We start from the raw sequence: 16,686 nt of genomic DNA on the forward strand, positions 1-16,686 counted from the left end.
CTGCTATCGTGTGAGAGGACCCAGGTTCAAGTCCCCAGCCCCCATCTGCAGGGGGGGGGAAGCTTCCCGAGCAGGACTGCAGCTGTCTCCCCTTCTCTCTCACACCCTATACAAAAACAAAGATGGGAGTCAGGTGGTAGCACAGACAGTTAAGCGCACATGACTCAAAGCGCAGGGACCAGCGTAAGGATCCCAGTTCGAGCCCCCGGCTCCCCACCTGCAGGGGAGTCGCTTCACAGACGGTGAAGTAGGTCTGTAGGTGTCTATCTTTCTCTCCCCCTGTCTTCCCGTCCTCTCTCCATTTCTCTCTGTTCTATCTAACAACAACAACATCAATAACAACAATAACTACAACAACAATAAAAAACAAGGGCAACAAAAGGGAAAATAAATAAATAAATATATTAAAAAAGATGGCCACTGGCAACGGTGGTACTGTGCAGGCACTGGGCCTCAGTGATAGCCCTGGTGGCAATGAAAGAAAAAGCAAGGACGTTGAAGCATAGGAGAGACCACAGGACACTGAGCCCCACTGACTGACTTCTGTTGGGCTCAGGCACAGAAGCGCTAGAAATAGAACAGGTGAGGTCTGACGTGCCTGCTCTCACCTCCTCTGACTTGTGAAGAAAGATGAGGGGTGCTTAGTGCATCATGTTTCAGGGCTGCCATCAGGTAGGGGCAGGTGGCCACCTGACTCCTCACCAGCATGTGTTCAGGACACAGCACAAGAGAAGGAGCTGAGAAGCACACCCACAGGGCCCTGCTGTGATGGCCAATGGCATGGGGCAGGGGAGGTGCCCAGGGCCCTGCCAGGTGTGATGGGAAGCCCGGAATCACGGGGTGGAGAGTCACTTCTCCTAGACAAAGGGCACCTCAGGGCTCACTGCCTGACTGAGTGTGGGTGAAGCTGGCACTGTTGATTCAGCTGAGGCCCACAGTTCCGTGCCCAGCACAGATACACTGACAGCCTCTCGGACGGGCCCACCCCAGAGCCGCACAGAGAGGAGACACTGCCATCCACTCATCCCCAAGTTCCAGTCACATTTGATGGCAAAGAGCTAGCCACATCTGCGGGGTGACTAGGAGGGTCCCTGCCACACATGAATTTGGAGCTTCCAGAAAGAGTTGGAATGTGGTGAAAGGAAGAATGTACAGCAGAGGTGGGGACTCCAACCTCTACGCACAGCACCTCACTTCCCATAGCAACTTGATGCTTCCCTCCACATCACCCACAAAACCTACCCCTCACATGCCCTGGGTGGATGTCCCATTTGTAAATTCCAGGGGCTCAGATGCCCCCAAATCACCATCCTGACACCTTACAATTCTATTGCACTCTCACAGCACCTTTGATAAGCCAGGCCTTAGACGGGGCAGGGAAGTGCTGTTCCATGTTACACTCACAACTGTACACATGGCACCCACGTCCCTCTTTTCTAAATAGGCTTTTAAATCACATCAAATAGTTCACCAGTGCCTCTGAGAATTTCTGCCTTCCCTGCCAAGGCTTCCTGTCCCCAGGACTGGGGCACCAGCTCTCAAACACAAGTAAATAAAGAGAACATCAATTCCATTGTCTACTTTTCATTTTTATTAGCCAGAACAGTTTGCATTACTTCAACAGGAAAACAAAAACAACAACAACAAAAAGGATCTTTTAATTAAGCCTATGAAACAAAAGCTGTGAAAATACTTTAAGAGTGAAAGTCAAAACCAAGATTCACTCCCCTGACCCAGAGCATCACAGCTGAAGGAGTCTTCCACCACTTTTCTGGGGAGACTCATGAAGTAGATGTGCCCACTGTCATCCCCCAGACCCTGAGCCCCACATTCAGCACCTCCATGCCAGGGTGCAGGGGTGCACCCACACCCAAGGTGAGAGTCGAGCCAGACTGAATAAATGCCAACCAAACAGCAGCCCTCCAGGAAGACCCAGTCCTGGTGGCCCCCAGCAGGAGGCAAATGCCAAACTCCAGAATGGAGCTGCTCACAGGCCAGGCACACAGTCAGATACCCTCCAGTTGTGGGGAGCAGGGCCTCACTAAGCCTGCTGCCCAGGCCAGGGCTGTCAGCTCCCTCTGGCAGCTGGCACTGGGCAGAGGACACAGGTGTGAACTGTACCACCTTGAGGAACAAAGCAGGGAGGTCCTCTGGGTGAGTCTGGGCAAGTGTGGGCTCAGGGCCAACGGAGGGGCCCAGCCTGCCCTTGGCCACTAGGCCTATGGCCCTACACTGCCCTCCTCAGACACACCCTGGCCACTACTGGTGCTCAGCTAACCTGGCAGGGTGCTAGGTTTAGTCACATCTCTCAGAAACAATGGAACAAGCACAGCTCCCTGTTGCCCTGACAACCGCACACCAACTGCCTTCTTGGCTCTGCAAGGGTGGCCTCTGGAGGCATCCTGTGTGGCTGCCCAAGCTGGGGGGAGGGGGAAACCAGATGCCCCTTTATCAGTATCTCACTGTTCCCCAACCACCTCCTTCCCCACCTTCCTTACTCCCTCCCTCCCACCTGGCCTCTGACTGGGCCTGCACTTACGGGACAGGGCGTGGGTGCCCTTGGGTAGGTACTCCAGCAGCAGGGAGCTGTCCTCGCCCAGCACATCAGCCTTGAGTGACAGCAGGCTGTTCTTGCTCATGAGCGCCGCCCGGAGGTTAGCCACGGCAGTTGCCTGGTGCAGCACGTCATCCTTATCTGGGATGAGAGGCGGGCCCAGGTAGCTGCTTTCCCCCAGGAGGTTTTCTTCCATGTGGGTGTACAGGTCCGGCCTCTCCCCACGGCTGTCGGAGCCCCCAGCCTCCGGGCCTGTCAGGTCCGCACCTGAGAAAGGAGACACAGTCAGAGACGGACGGTGAGTGAGCCCCAGCAAGGGCTACAGGATAGCAGCTGGACAGTATGCTGCCCATTGCTGCAGTCTGGACACTCCTAGTGGCCAAGGTCCCAGACAAACAAAATTCACAGCCGCAGGTTCAGTAGAGTCTCGACTCAGGACAGGGTGCTACCCCCCCAGGACCAGAGCTGGGAACCCACTGGTTCAGTTTGGCAGTCAGCAGAGAAGGCTCACCCCGTGTCATAATCATCATCTTTTTTTTTTTTCTTTCCTCCAGGGTTATTGCTGGGCTCGATGCCTGCACCATGAATCCACCACTCCTGGAGGCCATTTTTACCCCCTTTTGTTGCCCTTGTTGTTTTAGCCTCGCTGTGGCTATCATTATTGCCATTGTTGATATTGTTTGTTGTTGGATAGGACAAAGAGAAATGGAGAGAGGAGGGGAAGACAGAGATGGGGAGAGAAAGATAGACACCTGCAGACCTGCTTCACTGCCTGTGAAGCGACCCCCCTGCAGGTGGGGAGCCGGGGCTCGAACCGGGATCCTCACGCCGGTCTTTGCGCTTTGCGCCACATGCGCTTAACCCACTGTGCCACCGCCCGACCCCCCATCTTTTTTTTTAATTTTATTTATTTGGGTAGAGACAGAGAGAAATTGAGAGGGGGAGGGGCGATACAGAAAAAGAGACATTTACAGCTCTGCTTCACCACTTTCTCCCTACAGGTGGGGGCCAAAGGTGGGGACTGAAGGTTTGAACCTGGGTCCTTGTTCACTGTAGCATGTGCACTCAACCAGATGCGCTACCATCTGGCCCCTCATCATCTCTCAAAGTGGACACTCAACCCTATCACTGACCTAAACTTATAAATTTTGAGAAGAAACAGCTTGGCAATTGGGCGATGTTTTTTTTTTTTTTTTTTTTTTTTTTGCCTACAGGCTTATTGCTGGTGCCTGCACTGTGAAATCTACTATTCCTGGAGGCTATTTTTTCCCCTTTTGTTGCCTCTGTTTTTTTATTGTTGTTGTGGTTATTATTATTGTTGTTATTGATGTAGTTGGATAGGACAGAGAGAAATCGAGAGAGGAGGGGAAGACAGAGAGGGGGAGAGAAAGACACCTGCAGACCTGCTTCACCGCTTGCGCTTAACCCACTGCACCACCACCCAGCGCCCCCAGGTGATGGTTCTCACGTCAAAAGCACAATCAACCACCGACACACCAGACATCATCAAAATTAAAAACCCCAACACTGTGTGCAAAGAATGCAAGGAAATATTTGCAAGTCTTTTATTTGATACAAGATCCTAGCTGGAAGAAAGAAACTTTTTTTTTAAACTGCCAGAGTTACTGACGGGACTCAGTGTCTGCATCATGACTTCACTGCTCCCAGCAGCCTTTTTTTCTTTCCTTTCCTTTTTACTTCCCTCCAGACAGAGGGTGAGAGACAGACAAGGGGAGAGAGAGGAGAGACACTTCAGCACCACTCCACTACTCCCGAAGCATCCTCCCTGCAGGTGCTCCTATTTGGTGACCTGGGGTTTCAAGCTGGGTCCTTGTATAGAGTAACATGTACACTAGGTACATGCTAGTTAAGCCACCTACCTGCTGGCCTCCAATGAAGAACTCTCGTGGCTCAAAACAACCTGCTTTTACAAAAATGGGGAAAGGTTTAATCCAGTGTTTGTCCTGAGAAGACACAGGCAGCACCAAGACAGCTCAGAGTCCCAGAGACCAACCTGCACCTGCTTGGGCAGCCACAAATACCAAGTGTTGGCTGGCATGGGGAGAGAGCACTGCCACCTGCTGCTGGACGGTATTTCCCCAGGAGGTTAAACACCTGGGCCAATCAAGGTCTGTCCACCCAGAAACCTGAGCATGATAGTCTATCTACAGCAGTCTGCCACCAAGGGGAGCTGGTGGCACCCAAGAAAACTTCTGAGCCTTTGCTGAAGGGCCAGCAAAAGGCAGGACCCTTCCTAGCCTTCATCTCACACTTTGCCTCCGAGCTGCCATTTGTGACAGACTAAGTGATTCTGGAAAAATACTAAAATAGTGGTGCTAGGGGAAAAAAAAAAAAAAAAAAAAAACCCTTGATTCCTGTACACATGTTGCTGCTTAGTGTGTGCTGAATGAATTCCCCCTGGGAAGCCCGCCACAGCTACTCAGGCAGTCTGTCTGTCTACTATGGAGTCAAATGCCTCCACACATGAGCTGTCAGCGTAGCCTGCTCAGTTCCAGTCCGGAGGGGGACTCCTGGCACACTAGGAGCCCTGTCTGGACAGGAAGGTTCCACTAACATCAGAGGCTGGGCACCAGGCAGATGCTGCCACTTCAGGATCAGCGTGACAGTGTTTACGGAAGACACATAGTACTAAGGGTAAAGACCCACACAAGGATCTAGGTTCAAGCCCCGGCTCCCCACTTGAATAGAGGGAAGCTTCACAAGTGGCAAAGCAGGTCTGCAGGCCTCTCTCTGTCTCTCTCCCTCTCGAACTCCTCCTCCCTTCTCAATTTCTCTCTAACCTACCCAATAAATGGCCACCAGGAGCAGTGGGTTAGTAGTGCCAGTACCAAGCCCCAGCAATAACTCTCGAGGCAAAAACCAACAAACAAAAAAAAAGAATGGATGGGGGGCTGGGTAGTGGTGCACCCAATTAATTGCACCTGTTACCATGCAGTGACTCGAGTTCAAACCTCCACTCCCGGCTGCAGAGGGGAAGCTTCACAAGGGGTGAAGCAGGTCTACAGGTGTGTCTCTGTCTCTCTTCCTCTCTGTACCCCCCCAATTTCTCTCTGTGTCTATCAAATAGAAAGAAGTAAATAACAAACAGAAAAAAAAAAAGGAAAAACGGCCACTAGAGCAGTGGATTTGTTATTAAGGCATTGAACCCCAGAGATGACCCTGGTGTCAATATACAGACAAACAAACCAGTAAATAAGAGTCAGCTGGATCGGGAGTCGGGCGGTAGTGCAGCGGGTTAAGCACAGGTGGTGCAAAGCACAAAGACTGGCGTAAGGATCCTGGTTCGAGCCCCCGGCTCCCCACTTGCAGGAGGGTTGCTTCACAAGCGGTAAAGCAGGTCTGCAGGTGTCTTTCTCTCCCCCTCCTTTCTCCATTTCTCTCTGTCCTACCTCACAATGATGACATCAATAACAACAACAACAATAATAACTACAATAAAACAACAAGGGCAACAAAAGGGAATAAATAAATACTTTAAAAAACTAAAAAAAAATTCAGTTGGATTCAGACAATGATTTTTTTTTTTTTGCCTCTAGGGTTATCACTGAAGTTTGGTGCCTGCACTACTCTAGCATCCACTACTCCTGGAGGCCATTTTTCCCATTTTGTTGCCCTTGTTGTTGTTGTTGTTGGATAGGACAGAGTAATCAAGAGAGGAGGGGAAGACAGAGGGGTGAGAAAGAGAGACATCTGCAGACCTGCTTCACCTCCTGTGAAACAACCCCCCTGCAGGTAGGGAGCTGGGGACTCAAACTGAGGTCCTTACACAGGTCCTTGTGCTTTGCACCATGTATGCTTAACCTACTGTGCTACCGCCCGCCACCTCGCCCCTCTTTTTTTTTTTTTAACCAGAGCACTGTTCAGCTCTAGCTTATGGTGGTGTGGGGGCTTGAACCTGGGACTTTGGAACCTCAGGCATGAGAGTCTGTTAGCATAACCATTATACTATCTACCCTCTGCAAGTCAGTTGGATTCAATAGCTTAGGACATGCCCTCCATCGGGAACCACCACACAGTACACATATGTATGTACACATGCATACACGAGTACACATATGTACAAATGTGCACAAACATCAGCCCAGTGACAGCGGTCCTCCCAACTCTACTGTCCCCCCACCCCTCCTATGCGCTTCCAACCAACCCCCAAGAAGGGAACAGAGCTTTTTTAAAATTTTCCACACAGGGTGGGTGGGAGAGGGTCACTGGGAATCCCAAGTGTGTCGAGATCATGATAATACTCAGTAATTAAAAAAAAAAGTTTTATTATGGAAATACATATGATACAAAGCCTAGCATCATCCAAGCCCAGGAAGTAGTGCAGTGGCTAAAGCATTGGGCTCTCAGGTATGAGGTCACAGGTTCAATCCCTGGCACTGAATGTGCCTGAATGATGTTCTGGTTTTCTCTCCCCAGCCTCTTCCTCTGTCATTAATTTGTCAATAGATACAGGCCTATAGTTTTAAAACCTACCACAGTCATCATTTTAAATACATTAGGCACATTCACGCTGTTGTGAGATCATAATCCCCTGCACCCCCAGAACTCCTCATCTTGTAACATGGAGCTGTGTCCCCATTATATATTCACTCTCGACACCCTACCCAGGCACTCACCCTCATGTCCTATCTCTCTGGAGCTGAGGGGTCCAGCATTTCATATCTGTTCTCATGCACCCCACTTGTTCTCCAGGTTCATTCATGCTGGGGCACTTATCAGAATGTCCTTCCTTTTTAAGGCTGAGTAATGTTCCAGTGTGTAGACAGACCACACGTTGATAATATACTCGTATCATCAAGTAGCATAAAGGTGGCTATAATTAGTTTGTTCTGAATTAATATTTAAGAAAGAATGGAGGAAAGGAGAAATGGAGGGAGGGAAAGAAAGAAGAAGGGAGGGATGAAGGGAGGGACAGAGAAAGGGAAGGGGAAAGAACCTCTACTGAAATCACTGTGGTTACAAAAGGTAATCTGAGCTTCTTTCTCAACCTGGGCTCCTTGGAGCCCCAAGGAATCTAAGGGACAGCAGAAGTCACTCTGAGGCCAGGCCTTCCAGGAACATTTCAGCTACAGCAAAGGGACTAAATTCAGGTTTCTGATTTTTCATTTGAAGGGGAAAACACCTGCATGAATTTCCAAGAACAGAAACCACATCCTAGGTTGAAAGAAAGGCCCAGACTCATTTGTGAGCAGTTTGGGAAGGGGTCCCAAAACAGGCATGTGACCTTCTCTGAGGATCCATGGCACTGTCTCCCAGGGGACCCCACACCAGACATACACCATGTCCTAGTCCTCCCTAGCTGTTTGTCTGTCTGGTGTTTACCTGCCTTCTCTGCTCTCTTGAGGGTTTTCCTCCCCCCCAGAAGTTTCCAGGAGCTCTCTGGGGAAAGGCCTGTGGTGTTCCCTGGATCCCTCTGTGGTGAACAGAGGCTCTTTGAGCAGACCTCACCCCTGAGGCGTGGCCAGGCTGCAGGTAAACAGGAGAGACCCGCCCCAGAACAAGACACAGGATGCCAGCAAGGGAGGCAGCAGCTTCACAAACCTGTGTGACAGTGAGGACTGCAGACCAAGGACACACAACAGTAGATGAGGAGCTCAAGGGACTTCCGAGGATGACCTCTTCAATAAATGAAATCAACAGGATTTACAACAGTAAAGTTTGCAGCCCAGAAGGGGGCTCAGTGAGTGGTACAGCACAGGACATGCATGTGCGAGGGTCCCTGGTTTGATTCTTGACACTGAGTACTGCCTAGAGTGGTTATTTGGTTATAGATAATAAATAAACAAATAAGTCAATCAACTTAAAACAACTTTAGCAGCCCAGGAGATGGCACAGCAGATAAAGCTCTGGACTTTCAACCATGAGGTTCTGAGATTGATTACTGGCATCATATGTGTCAAAATGATGCTCTGGTTTTCTTTCTCTCTCTCATAAGTAAGTAAATAAATAAATCTTAGAAATTCAATTTTAAATATTAATATATTTTATTTATTTTAGTTTAATGAAAGAAAAAGGCAAAGAGAAATCAGAGCACTGCTCTGCTCTAGTTTATGGTGGTAATGAGGATTGAGCCTGGGACCTCAGAGCCTCAGGCATCAGTGCCTTTTGCAGAACCATTATGCTGTTTCCCTTCCCTTCTCAGACACTTCAAACTATCAAGATTCAACTATAAAGAACATTCATTAGTTTTAGAATAGAAATAATGTTTTGATCCTACTTTCTGTACTATGTCATAACACTAACACATGTAACATTCTGTAGCTTAATCTCACAATCTCTGATTCAAAAGTGAGTATAATTAAAACAACCAAAGAATTCAACAATGAGATTTGATTGTATGGTGTTGGCTGCAAAGCAGGGACATGAGAGCCACAAGCCAGCCCACGAGCTCCAGGGTTGGGGACTGTCATAGGCAGGAGACGCCTAGGAAGGGAGGCGTCACCAGAGAGGCTGCAGACATGGGGCAGCCTGGCAAGTGCATTTCCTTTCTAAAATTTCACAGGGACCATCAAAGCCACACACCTGGATATTGCACTACACTGGGGGAAGCAGCAGGGCTGTGGTTGGTGTCTTTCTCATTCTCCCTATCTCTGTCTCTATCTAAACAAAGTTAGCCTGGAGCCCCAGCAATGGCAGCAATAGCAACAATCTCCTCAGGGATGGAGAGATAGCTCACAGGGTAAGACACACGTCTTGCCACATGTGCAGCCCAGCATGGAGTCCAAGCACCACATGGGAAGGTGGGAGGTGCACGGGGGAAGCTCTGGGGCTGTGACATCTCTCCTCTCTGTCTCTTTCTCACTGTCTCTGAACAAAACAGGAGCCTGGAGCAGTAAAATCGCACATGCTGAGGCCAGAGCTCTCGAAATGAATAAATAAGTGTCCCCAAATCTTCCATCATCTCTCCAAGTCAGGCAGTCGCTAGCATGGTACCTACGAGACCATTTCTTCTGCTGTCCCGCCTCACAGCCCAGGCTGGCACTTTGCTCCACCCAGTGGATTCCATGTGCACTGGCTTGCATGCACTGGCTTGCATGCAGCAATGCAGAGGAGCCTTGGGAGTGCTCTGGCCTTGGAAAGTGGGAGGGTTGCTCCCAGGAGACTTGCCCCCCCCAACACAACTCAAACCAGACCTCAATTAAGATTTTATTTTTAAAATAGATTTGAGAATGAGGGAGGACTGGTGGGAGAGAGAACCAGAGCATGGCTCTGCCGTGCTCTATGTTAGGGACCGAACTCAGGACTCAGGCCTGCAAGCTCATTACTTTGCTGCTGTACCATCCCCTGGGCTGCCTCAATGTGAATTTTGTTGAGGAGGGTTACCAAAACTTTACTGGGGCTTTGCACTTGCACAATTCCACTGCTTCCAACAGTTTTTCCCTCTGTTCTCCCCTGTCTTTTTCCCAGACATTGTCCTACCTCTCATGACGCTTCCCCTTTGCACAGTGCCCTTCATGGTGGCCTGGGGCTCAGTCCCGGGTTGTCCTGTGTGCTAAAGTGTATGCTCCACTGGGGAGCTCTCTCCAGGCAACATCAGCCCCAATTTGAAAAGCACCCACTTTTTACTAGATCTCAGAACAAAATAAAGCTAAGTCTGTAATTATGCAGAAAGTGTTGTAGACAGGCTTTGTCTAATGTTCACCTTCTCACCTTGTAGGCATTTAAAAAAATAATCATCATTATTATTATTTTGCCAGGGCACAACTCACCTCTGGCATAATTATGGTAGTGCTGGGGAACTGAACCTGGAAGCCGGGAGCCTAAGGCATGAAAACTGTTTGCAGAACCACTAGGCTATCTTCCCAGCCCTACACCTTATAGGCATTTAAAATGTATTTTTATTTCAGGGGCCGGGTGGTGGTGCACCTGGTTGAGCACACATGTTACAATGTGCAAGGACCCAAGTTCAATCCCCTGGTCCCCACCTGTAGGGGGAAAGCCTCACAAGTGGTAAAGCAGGGCTGCAGGTGTCTCTCTGTCTCTCTCCCTCTCTATCACCCCCTTTCCTCTTGATTTCTACCTGTCTCTATCCAATAAATAAATAAAGATAATTTTTAAAATGTATTTTTATTTCTAAACTGGCCTGTTTCTATACCCAAGTGAAAATGTTTTCTCATTTATTTCAACTATTGAAAAATTCCCACCTCATATAAGAAATTCTCTTTATATATTTGACTAAAGGTAATTCAATGAGTGTACATATTTTGTTGTTGTTGTTTGGCAAATGGACTATAACACATGAACCCTGTATGCAAAAGTGACTTGTATTTTATTTATTTATTAAAATTTTTTTTTAATATTTATTTTATTTATTTTTTCCCTTTTGTTGCCCTTGTTGTTTTATTGTTGTAGTTATTATTGTTGTTGTTGTTGTTGTTGGATAGGACAGAGAGAAATGGAGAGAGGGAGGGGAAGACAGAGAGGAGGAGAGAAAGATAGACACCTGAAGACCTGCTTCACCGCCTGTGAAGCGACTCCCCTGCAGGTGGGGAGCCGGGGTTCGAACCGGGATCCTTATGCCGGTCTTTGTGCTTTACGCCACCTGCGCTTAGCCCGCTGCACTACAGCCCGACTCCCCAAAAGTGACTTGTAAACCCAAACCAACGGAAGTCACAGGCCTACAGGTAGCAACTAAACCCACAAACTTCAGGAGAAAACTCTTGTGATCTTAGGCAAAGATTTCTTGACTAGGGACAAAAAGCAAGACCACAGAGGGAAACAAAGTTGACAAGCTGGACTTCATCAAGAGTAAACATATGTGACCCAGGAGGTGGTGCAGTGGATAAAGCATTGGACTCTCAAGCTTTGGATCCCAGGTTCAGTCCCTGGCTTTGCATGTGATAGAGTGATGGTCTGGTTCTCTCTCTCTACTCTTCTTCTCTCACACAAATAAAGAAATAAATATTAATGAAAACAAATATTTTTTAAAAGATGAAAATACAGTGGATAAAACACAATTCTTAGGGATGAGGTTCCAAGTTTGAAGCCAGGAATCATACATATGTCAAAGTCATACTCTGGTCTTCTCTCCCTCTCTCCCCTCTCATTAATAAAGAAGTAAATCTTAAAAAATTGCAAATACAGGGCTGGGAGATAGCTCAATCAGTAGAGTCCATGCCTTGCTGTGACTGAGGCCCTGGGTTCGATCCGCAGCACCACATGAGAGAGAGATCACCATGGACAGCACTGAGGGAACTCTGTGTGCATTGAAGTACTGATCTGGTGTCTGTCTCTCTTCCTCTCAAATAAACACAATGAAAACTGGGCCTGGAGGGAATGCAAGGTATCGCACAAGTGCAAGGCTCTGGATTCATTCCCCAGTTTCACACTTAAAAAAGGCAAATGGGCCCGGGAGACAGTATAGTGGCTCGCTCTTCTTCCTTTCTTTCTTTCTTTCTTTCTTTCTTTCTTTCTTTCTTTCTTTCTTTCTTTCTTTCTTTATTTGGATAGAGACAGAGAAATCGAGAGGGGAGGGGAAGATAGGAAGAGAGAGAGAGACATCTACAGCCCTGCTTCACGACTTGTGAAGCTTTCTCCCTGCAGGTGGGGGCCAGGGGATTGAACTGGAGTCCCTGTGCATTGTAGCCTACACTGAACTTCTCTGTTCCAGACTCTTGGAAACAGAGTTGGCAGTCAGCTGAGGTAAAGAACAAACACCTCATCACAGACCCCTGCAAGCGTCAACCAGGCTTTGACCTAGCACGTTATGATTGGGCCCTCCTCAATCGCTATCGAACAGGCCATGGCCGGTGCGCCGCTATGTTCCATCGCTGGGGAGCCAGAGACGACCCGAACTGCCCCTGCGGCTACAGACAGACTATGACCCACATAGTCAACGACTGCCACCTCTCCAGATTCAAAGGAGGTCTCGAAACTTTACATCAGGCTCAACCTGACGCTGTTGACTGGCTACAGAAGAAGGGCAAACGCTAGAAGAAGAAGAAGAAGTAGCATGTGTATCAACCAGGGGTGTCAACATCTGGCCCCCAATATAATGGTTCTGCAAAAGACTGACTGCCTGAGGCTTTGAGGTCCTAAGTTCAATCGCCAGCACCACCATCAGCCGAGCTAAGCAGTAGTCTGGGGTCTCTTTAGTTTTTATATTTGTTTGTTTGTTTATTGCCTCCAGCTGGGGCTCAGTGCTGGCACTACGAGTCCACTGCTTCTGGCAACCATTTTTCCATTTTATTGGATAGGAAAGAGAAATTGAGAGGAGGGGAGATAGACAGGAAGAGAGACAGACAGACACCTGCAGACCTGCTTCACTGCTTGTGAAGCTTCCCTGCAGGTGGGGAGCTGGGGCTACAGCCCAGATCCTTGTGCCGGTCTCTGCACTTCATACTACGTGTGCTTCACTAGATGTACTACTACGCAACCCCCATGGTCTCTCTTTCTCCGTGTATCTCTCACTTTCTTTTTCTTTATTTCCCCCCCACTTTTATTGAATAGGACAGAGAAAAATTGAAAGGGGAGAGGAAGATAGGGAGAAAGATAGACTTCTGCAGATCTGTTTCACCACTTATGAAGAGACCCCCCTGTAGGTGGGGAGCTGTGGGCTCGAACTGGGAACCTTGTGCCAGTCCTGATGCTTCGCACTAAATGCACTTAACCTGGTGTGCCACCACCATGACAGGGGGTTTGGGGTCCTGGGCTGTCTGGGTGATCAGGCTCGAGGCCCTGCTATGTGAACAGGGAACAGGGGGTTGGAGTCACACAATGAAACAGGACAAGAGAGATGCTGGAAAGACAGGGACATGACCAGGAGGCTAAGGACACAAGCACCTCTAAAAGTTGGGAAAGACAAAGAGCTGCCTCCCCAGCAGCCTATGGGAGGAGCTGTCTGAGTACCCACCTGGACTGTGAGAAGGTGCTACTGGGAGCTGCTGGGGATGGACGAGGATGTGAGAGAGCAGCAGCAGCAGCAGTTCCTAATTGTAGGCCCAGCTGCATGCAGAGGTCTAGCAGCAGTGGGGGGCTTGAACCCAGATCTTTGGGCACAGTGACATGTGCACCCTACTGGGTGACCCACATCCTGGCTCCATAGTGGAGACAGCAACAGAGACAGAGCAGGCACCAGGGATCAAACCCTCCTGCTCTCTCCCTGGCCTCAATAGAAAAGGATTCATCTCTAGATGGTGGCTGAGGTTAGAGTCCCAGGAGGCTGAGGAGCTGGTGCAGGCATGGCCCCTGGCTTCCTGCATCCACAACAGGCCCATGCTTTTACATCACAGAAGCCTGTAACTCAGAAGTAAGTCCCCCTAGGGACCAGGTGGTAGAGTGCCTGGTTGATACATTACCATGTATAAGGACCCAGGTTCAAGCCCCTGCTCCTCACTTGTAGGGCAGAAGCTTCACAAGTGATGGAGAGCTGCAGGAGTCTCTGTCTTTCTTCATCTTCTTCTTCATCTCCCCTTCTCCTCTCTATTTCTCTCTGTCTCTATCCATAAATAAATAAATCTAAAAGAAGAGTAAGAAGAAAAATAGAAGAAAGTCCCCCTGGCCCTACCAGTGAGGGAGGACTTACAGATGGCAGGGCAAGCACCCAGGATGGACTCCAAAGTATGCCTGGATGTGCTCCTTTAGAAAAGGGTCTTTTATCTTATAAATGGGGTGTGACTAAAAAGTCCCATCTCCTCTCGGAACAATAACACATCTCTAATGGAAATGAACTGGGAGGGGGACTTAAGCCTCTCAATCTGTGGTCACCACAAGCCAGGCAGCACCAGCCCACGCACCTCACAACCTCCTGTCCTCATCTGGGCAACTCAGAATCATCTTAATGGAAGCTGTTCACAGTTGCCTTGGTAACAAGGGATTTAGGATTCTGACAAGAGTACATAGTCACAACCACTTGTTGGATTGGAGACATGCTGTCTGCTAGATAGCTGCTTGGGAAACCTCACACTTTTGGGCTCAGGGGCTCATTGCTTCTCCACCCGAGGCCCCCAGCAACACATGCAGGTGCCCGTGGGCATCCAGGCAGGCTCCTAGGGTGGAGTGTAGACACTGCTGCCATGACTATCTAGAAGGTTCTACAGGGAACATTTGTCCTAAAATCACCACTTGGAGCTCTAGAACTGGTCAGAGTTCTGAATGGAGACACCATCATCTGTAGGCCCCACCTTATTGATGGTAGCAGGGATCATAAACAATCTTCTGTAGCCTGGGAGGTGGTATAATGGCTAAGGTGCTGGAGTTGAGAGCTTGAGGTCCTGAGTTCAATCTCTGGCATCATATGTGCCAGAGTGACACTCTGTTCTCCACCCCCCCCCCCTTTCTCTCTCTGGATCTCTGGATAGGACATAGAGAAATTGAGAGAGGAGGGGAAGATAGAAAGCAGGAAAGAAAGATAGAATCCTGGGGGGTTGGGCAGTAGCACATCAGGTTAAGTGCACACAGTGCAAAGCGCAAGTACCAGCACAGGGATCCTGGTTTGAGCCTCTGGCCCTCCCACCTGCAGAGGGATCGCTTCACAAACGGTGAAGCAGGTCTGCAGGTGTCTGTCTTTCTCTCCCCCTCTCTGTCTTCCCCTCCTCTCTCCACTTCTCTCTGTCCTATGCAACAACAATGACATCAGTAACAACAACAATAATAAACTACAACAATAAAAAAAAACAATAAGGGCAGCAAAAGGGAATAAATAAATATTAAAAAAATAAAATAAATGGAACCTCCTTGTGGTCTGGGAGGTGGCACAGTGGCTAAGGCACTAGATTCTCAGCCATGAGGTCCTGAGTTCAATCTCGGCAGCACATGTACCAAAGTGATGTCTGGTTCTCTCATGTCCTCTCTCTTTCTCTCCCTCCCTTATCTTTCTCATTAATAAATAAATAAAATCTTAAAAAAAGAAATGGAACCATCTTGTGTTTCAGTTAAATATTAATGGTTTGAGGACAATCTGCAGACACTGTCACAGTAAAGGCAAGAATACAGCAAAAATCCACATGTGCCCAGGACAGGCCCCTGGTGAAACCAGCCTGAACACTGGGGAGTGGGCTTATGAATACACACACACATACACACACACATACACACACACACACACACACACACACACACACAGGGTATAATGATTTGTGAGAGCTTCTGCTGGGTGCATACAGGCTGGGAAGTTGAGAAAGTTCTGAAAATGAGCGGTGCAGGGATAGATTAACCTCACGAGAGCACCTAATGCCCGTGGGGTACATGCTGAGAACTAGCTCATAGGGTTCATGAGTGTATATCTAACTCACCCCCAGAGCCAGCAGTCTTCTGGGCATGGAGTGAGCAGGGCTTCCTCATCTGAGGAAATGGGCAGGCTTATCTCACTTCAGGGTCTGTCACCACCACCACCCCCCACCCCTCGTGCTTGCTAAGGAGCCTCCATTCTGTCCTGGATGACATTCTGCTCCACCAAATGCCTTGCTGACCCCCACCACAGCTGGATGGGGAGGGGGGCGGGGGGGAGGGTCCCTCACCACTGCTGGCTATGCAAACATACACTTGTCACTAAGCCAGCACGTGCTGGCCCTGGAAGCCAGTGAACACCCAATCTGCTGGTCCCAAGTCTCGGACACAGATGAAAGCTGGTCTCCAGAGGACCAGCTTAGACAAGGCCAAGTTTAGGGACCCCAAAGCCCATAGTGAGCTAGATGTGAGTCCAAGAGGGACCTTGGCTTCGGTGTTTCCATTAGCTGAGGCAACTGAGCCAGACTGGACAGCATCTAGAAACACTGCGTCCTCCCCATAGAAAGCACTCTCTGTCATGATCCCTCAAAGTCCAGGATGAGGGCATCTGAGCACCAAGGATGAGATGGGCACACACTGTGTGTCTGCCTAGCATTCACCACGATGACCAGAGCAACCGGTAGGAATGTGGAGTCTCAGGTCACGCATGGGGGAATACAGCTCAGGGACCAAGCCCACCCCCCCATCTGCACTTCACTTGATCCTTTGACAATTCTGCTGATTGTGTTTCACTGGGACTTAGTGTGAGAGCAGGCATCACCCCTCCTGGCTCATCTGTTTGTTTGTTTTGTTTTTTAAGCAGGGAAAAGGCGTGACACCACAGCACCGCTCCTCCACTTTTGAAGCTTCTTTTTTGCATGGTGCTCCCATGTGGTGGTGACCAG

General features: G+C 49.0%; 1 protein-coding gene across 2 annotated transcripts in view; it reads right to left on the reverse strand.

The window, feature by feature from the left end:
* The window catches only part of ZBTB46 (zinc finger and BTB domain containing 46), a 63,232-nt gene that overhangs the window by 22,521 nt on the left and 24,025 nt on the right, over window positions 1-16,686 (reverse strand). For both annotated transcript variants that reach the window (XM_060171631.1, XM_060171632.1), the window contains exon 3: window positions 2,540-2,821. In XM_060171631.1, the coding sequence (XP_060027614.1) occupies window positions 2,540-2,821 (282 nt within the window). The remainder of the gene's footprint in view (window positions 1-2,539; window positions 2,822-16,686) is intronic.

The sequence above is a fragment of the Erinaceus europaeus genome, chromosome 14 (assembly GCF_950295315.1).
Source record: "Erinaceus europaeus chromosome 14, mEriEur2.1, whole genome shotgun sequence".
Taxonomy (NCBI): domain Eukaryota; kingdom Metazoa; phylum Chordata; class Mammalia; order Eulipotyphla; family Erinaceidae; genus Erinaceus; species Erinaceus europaeus.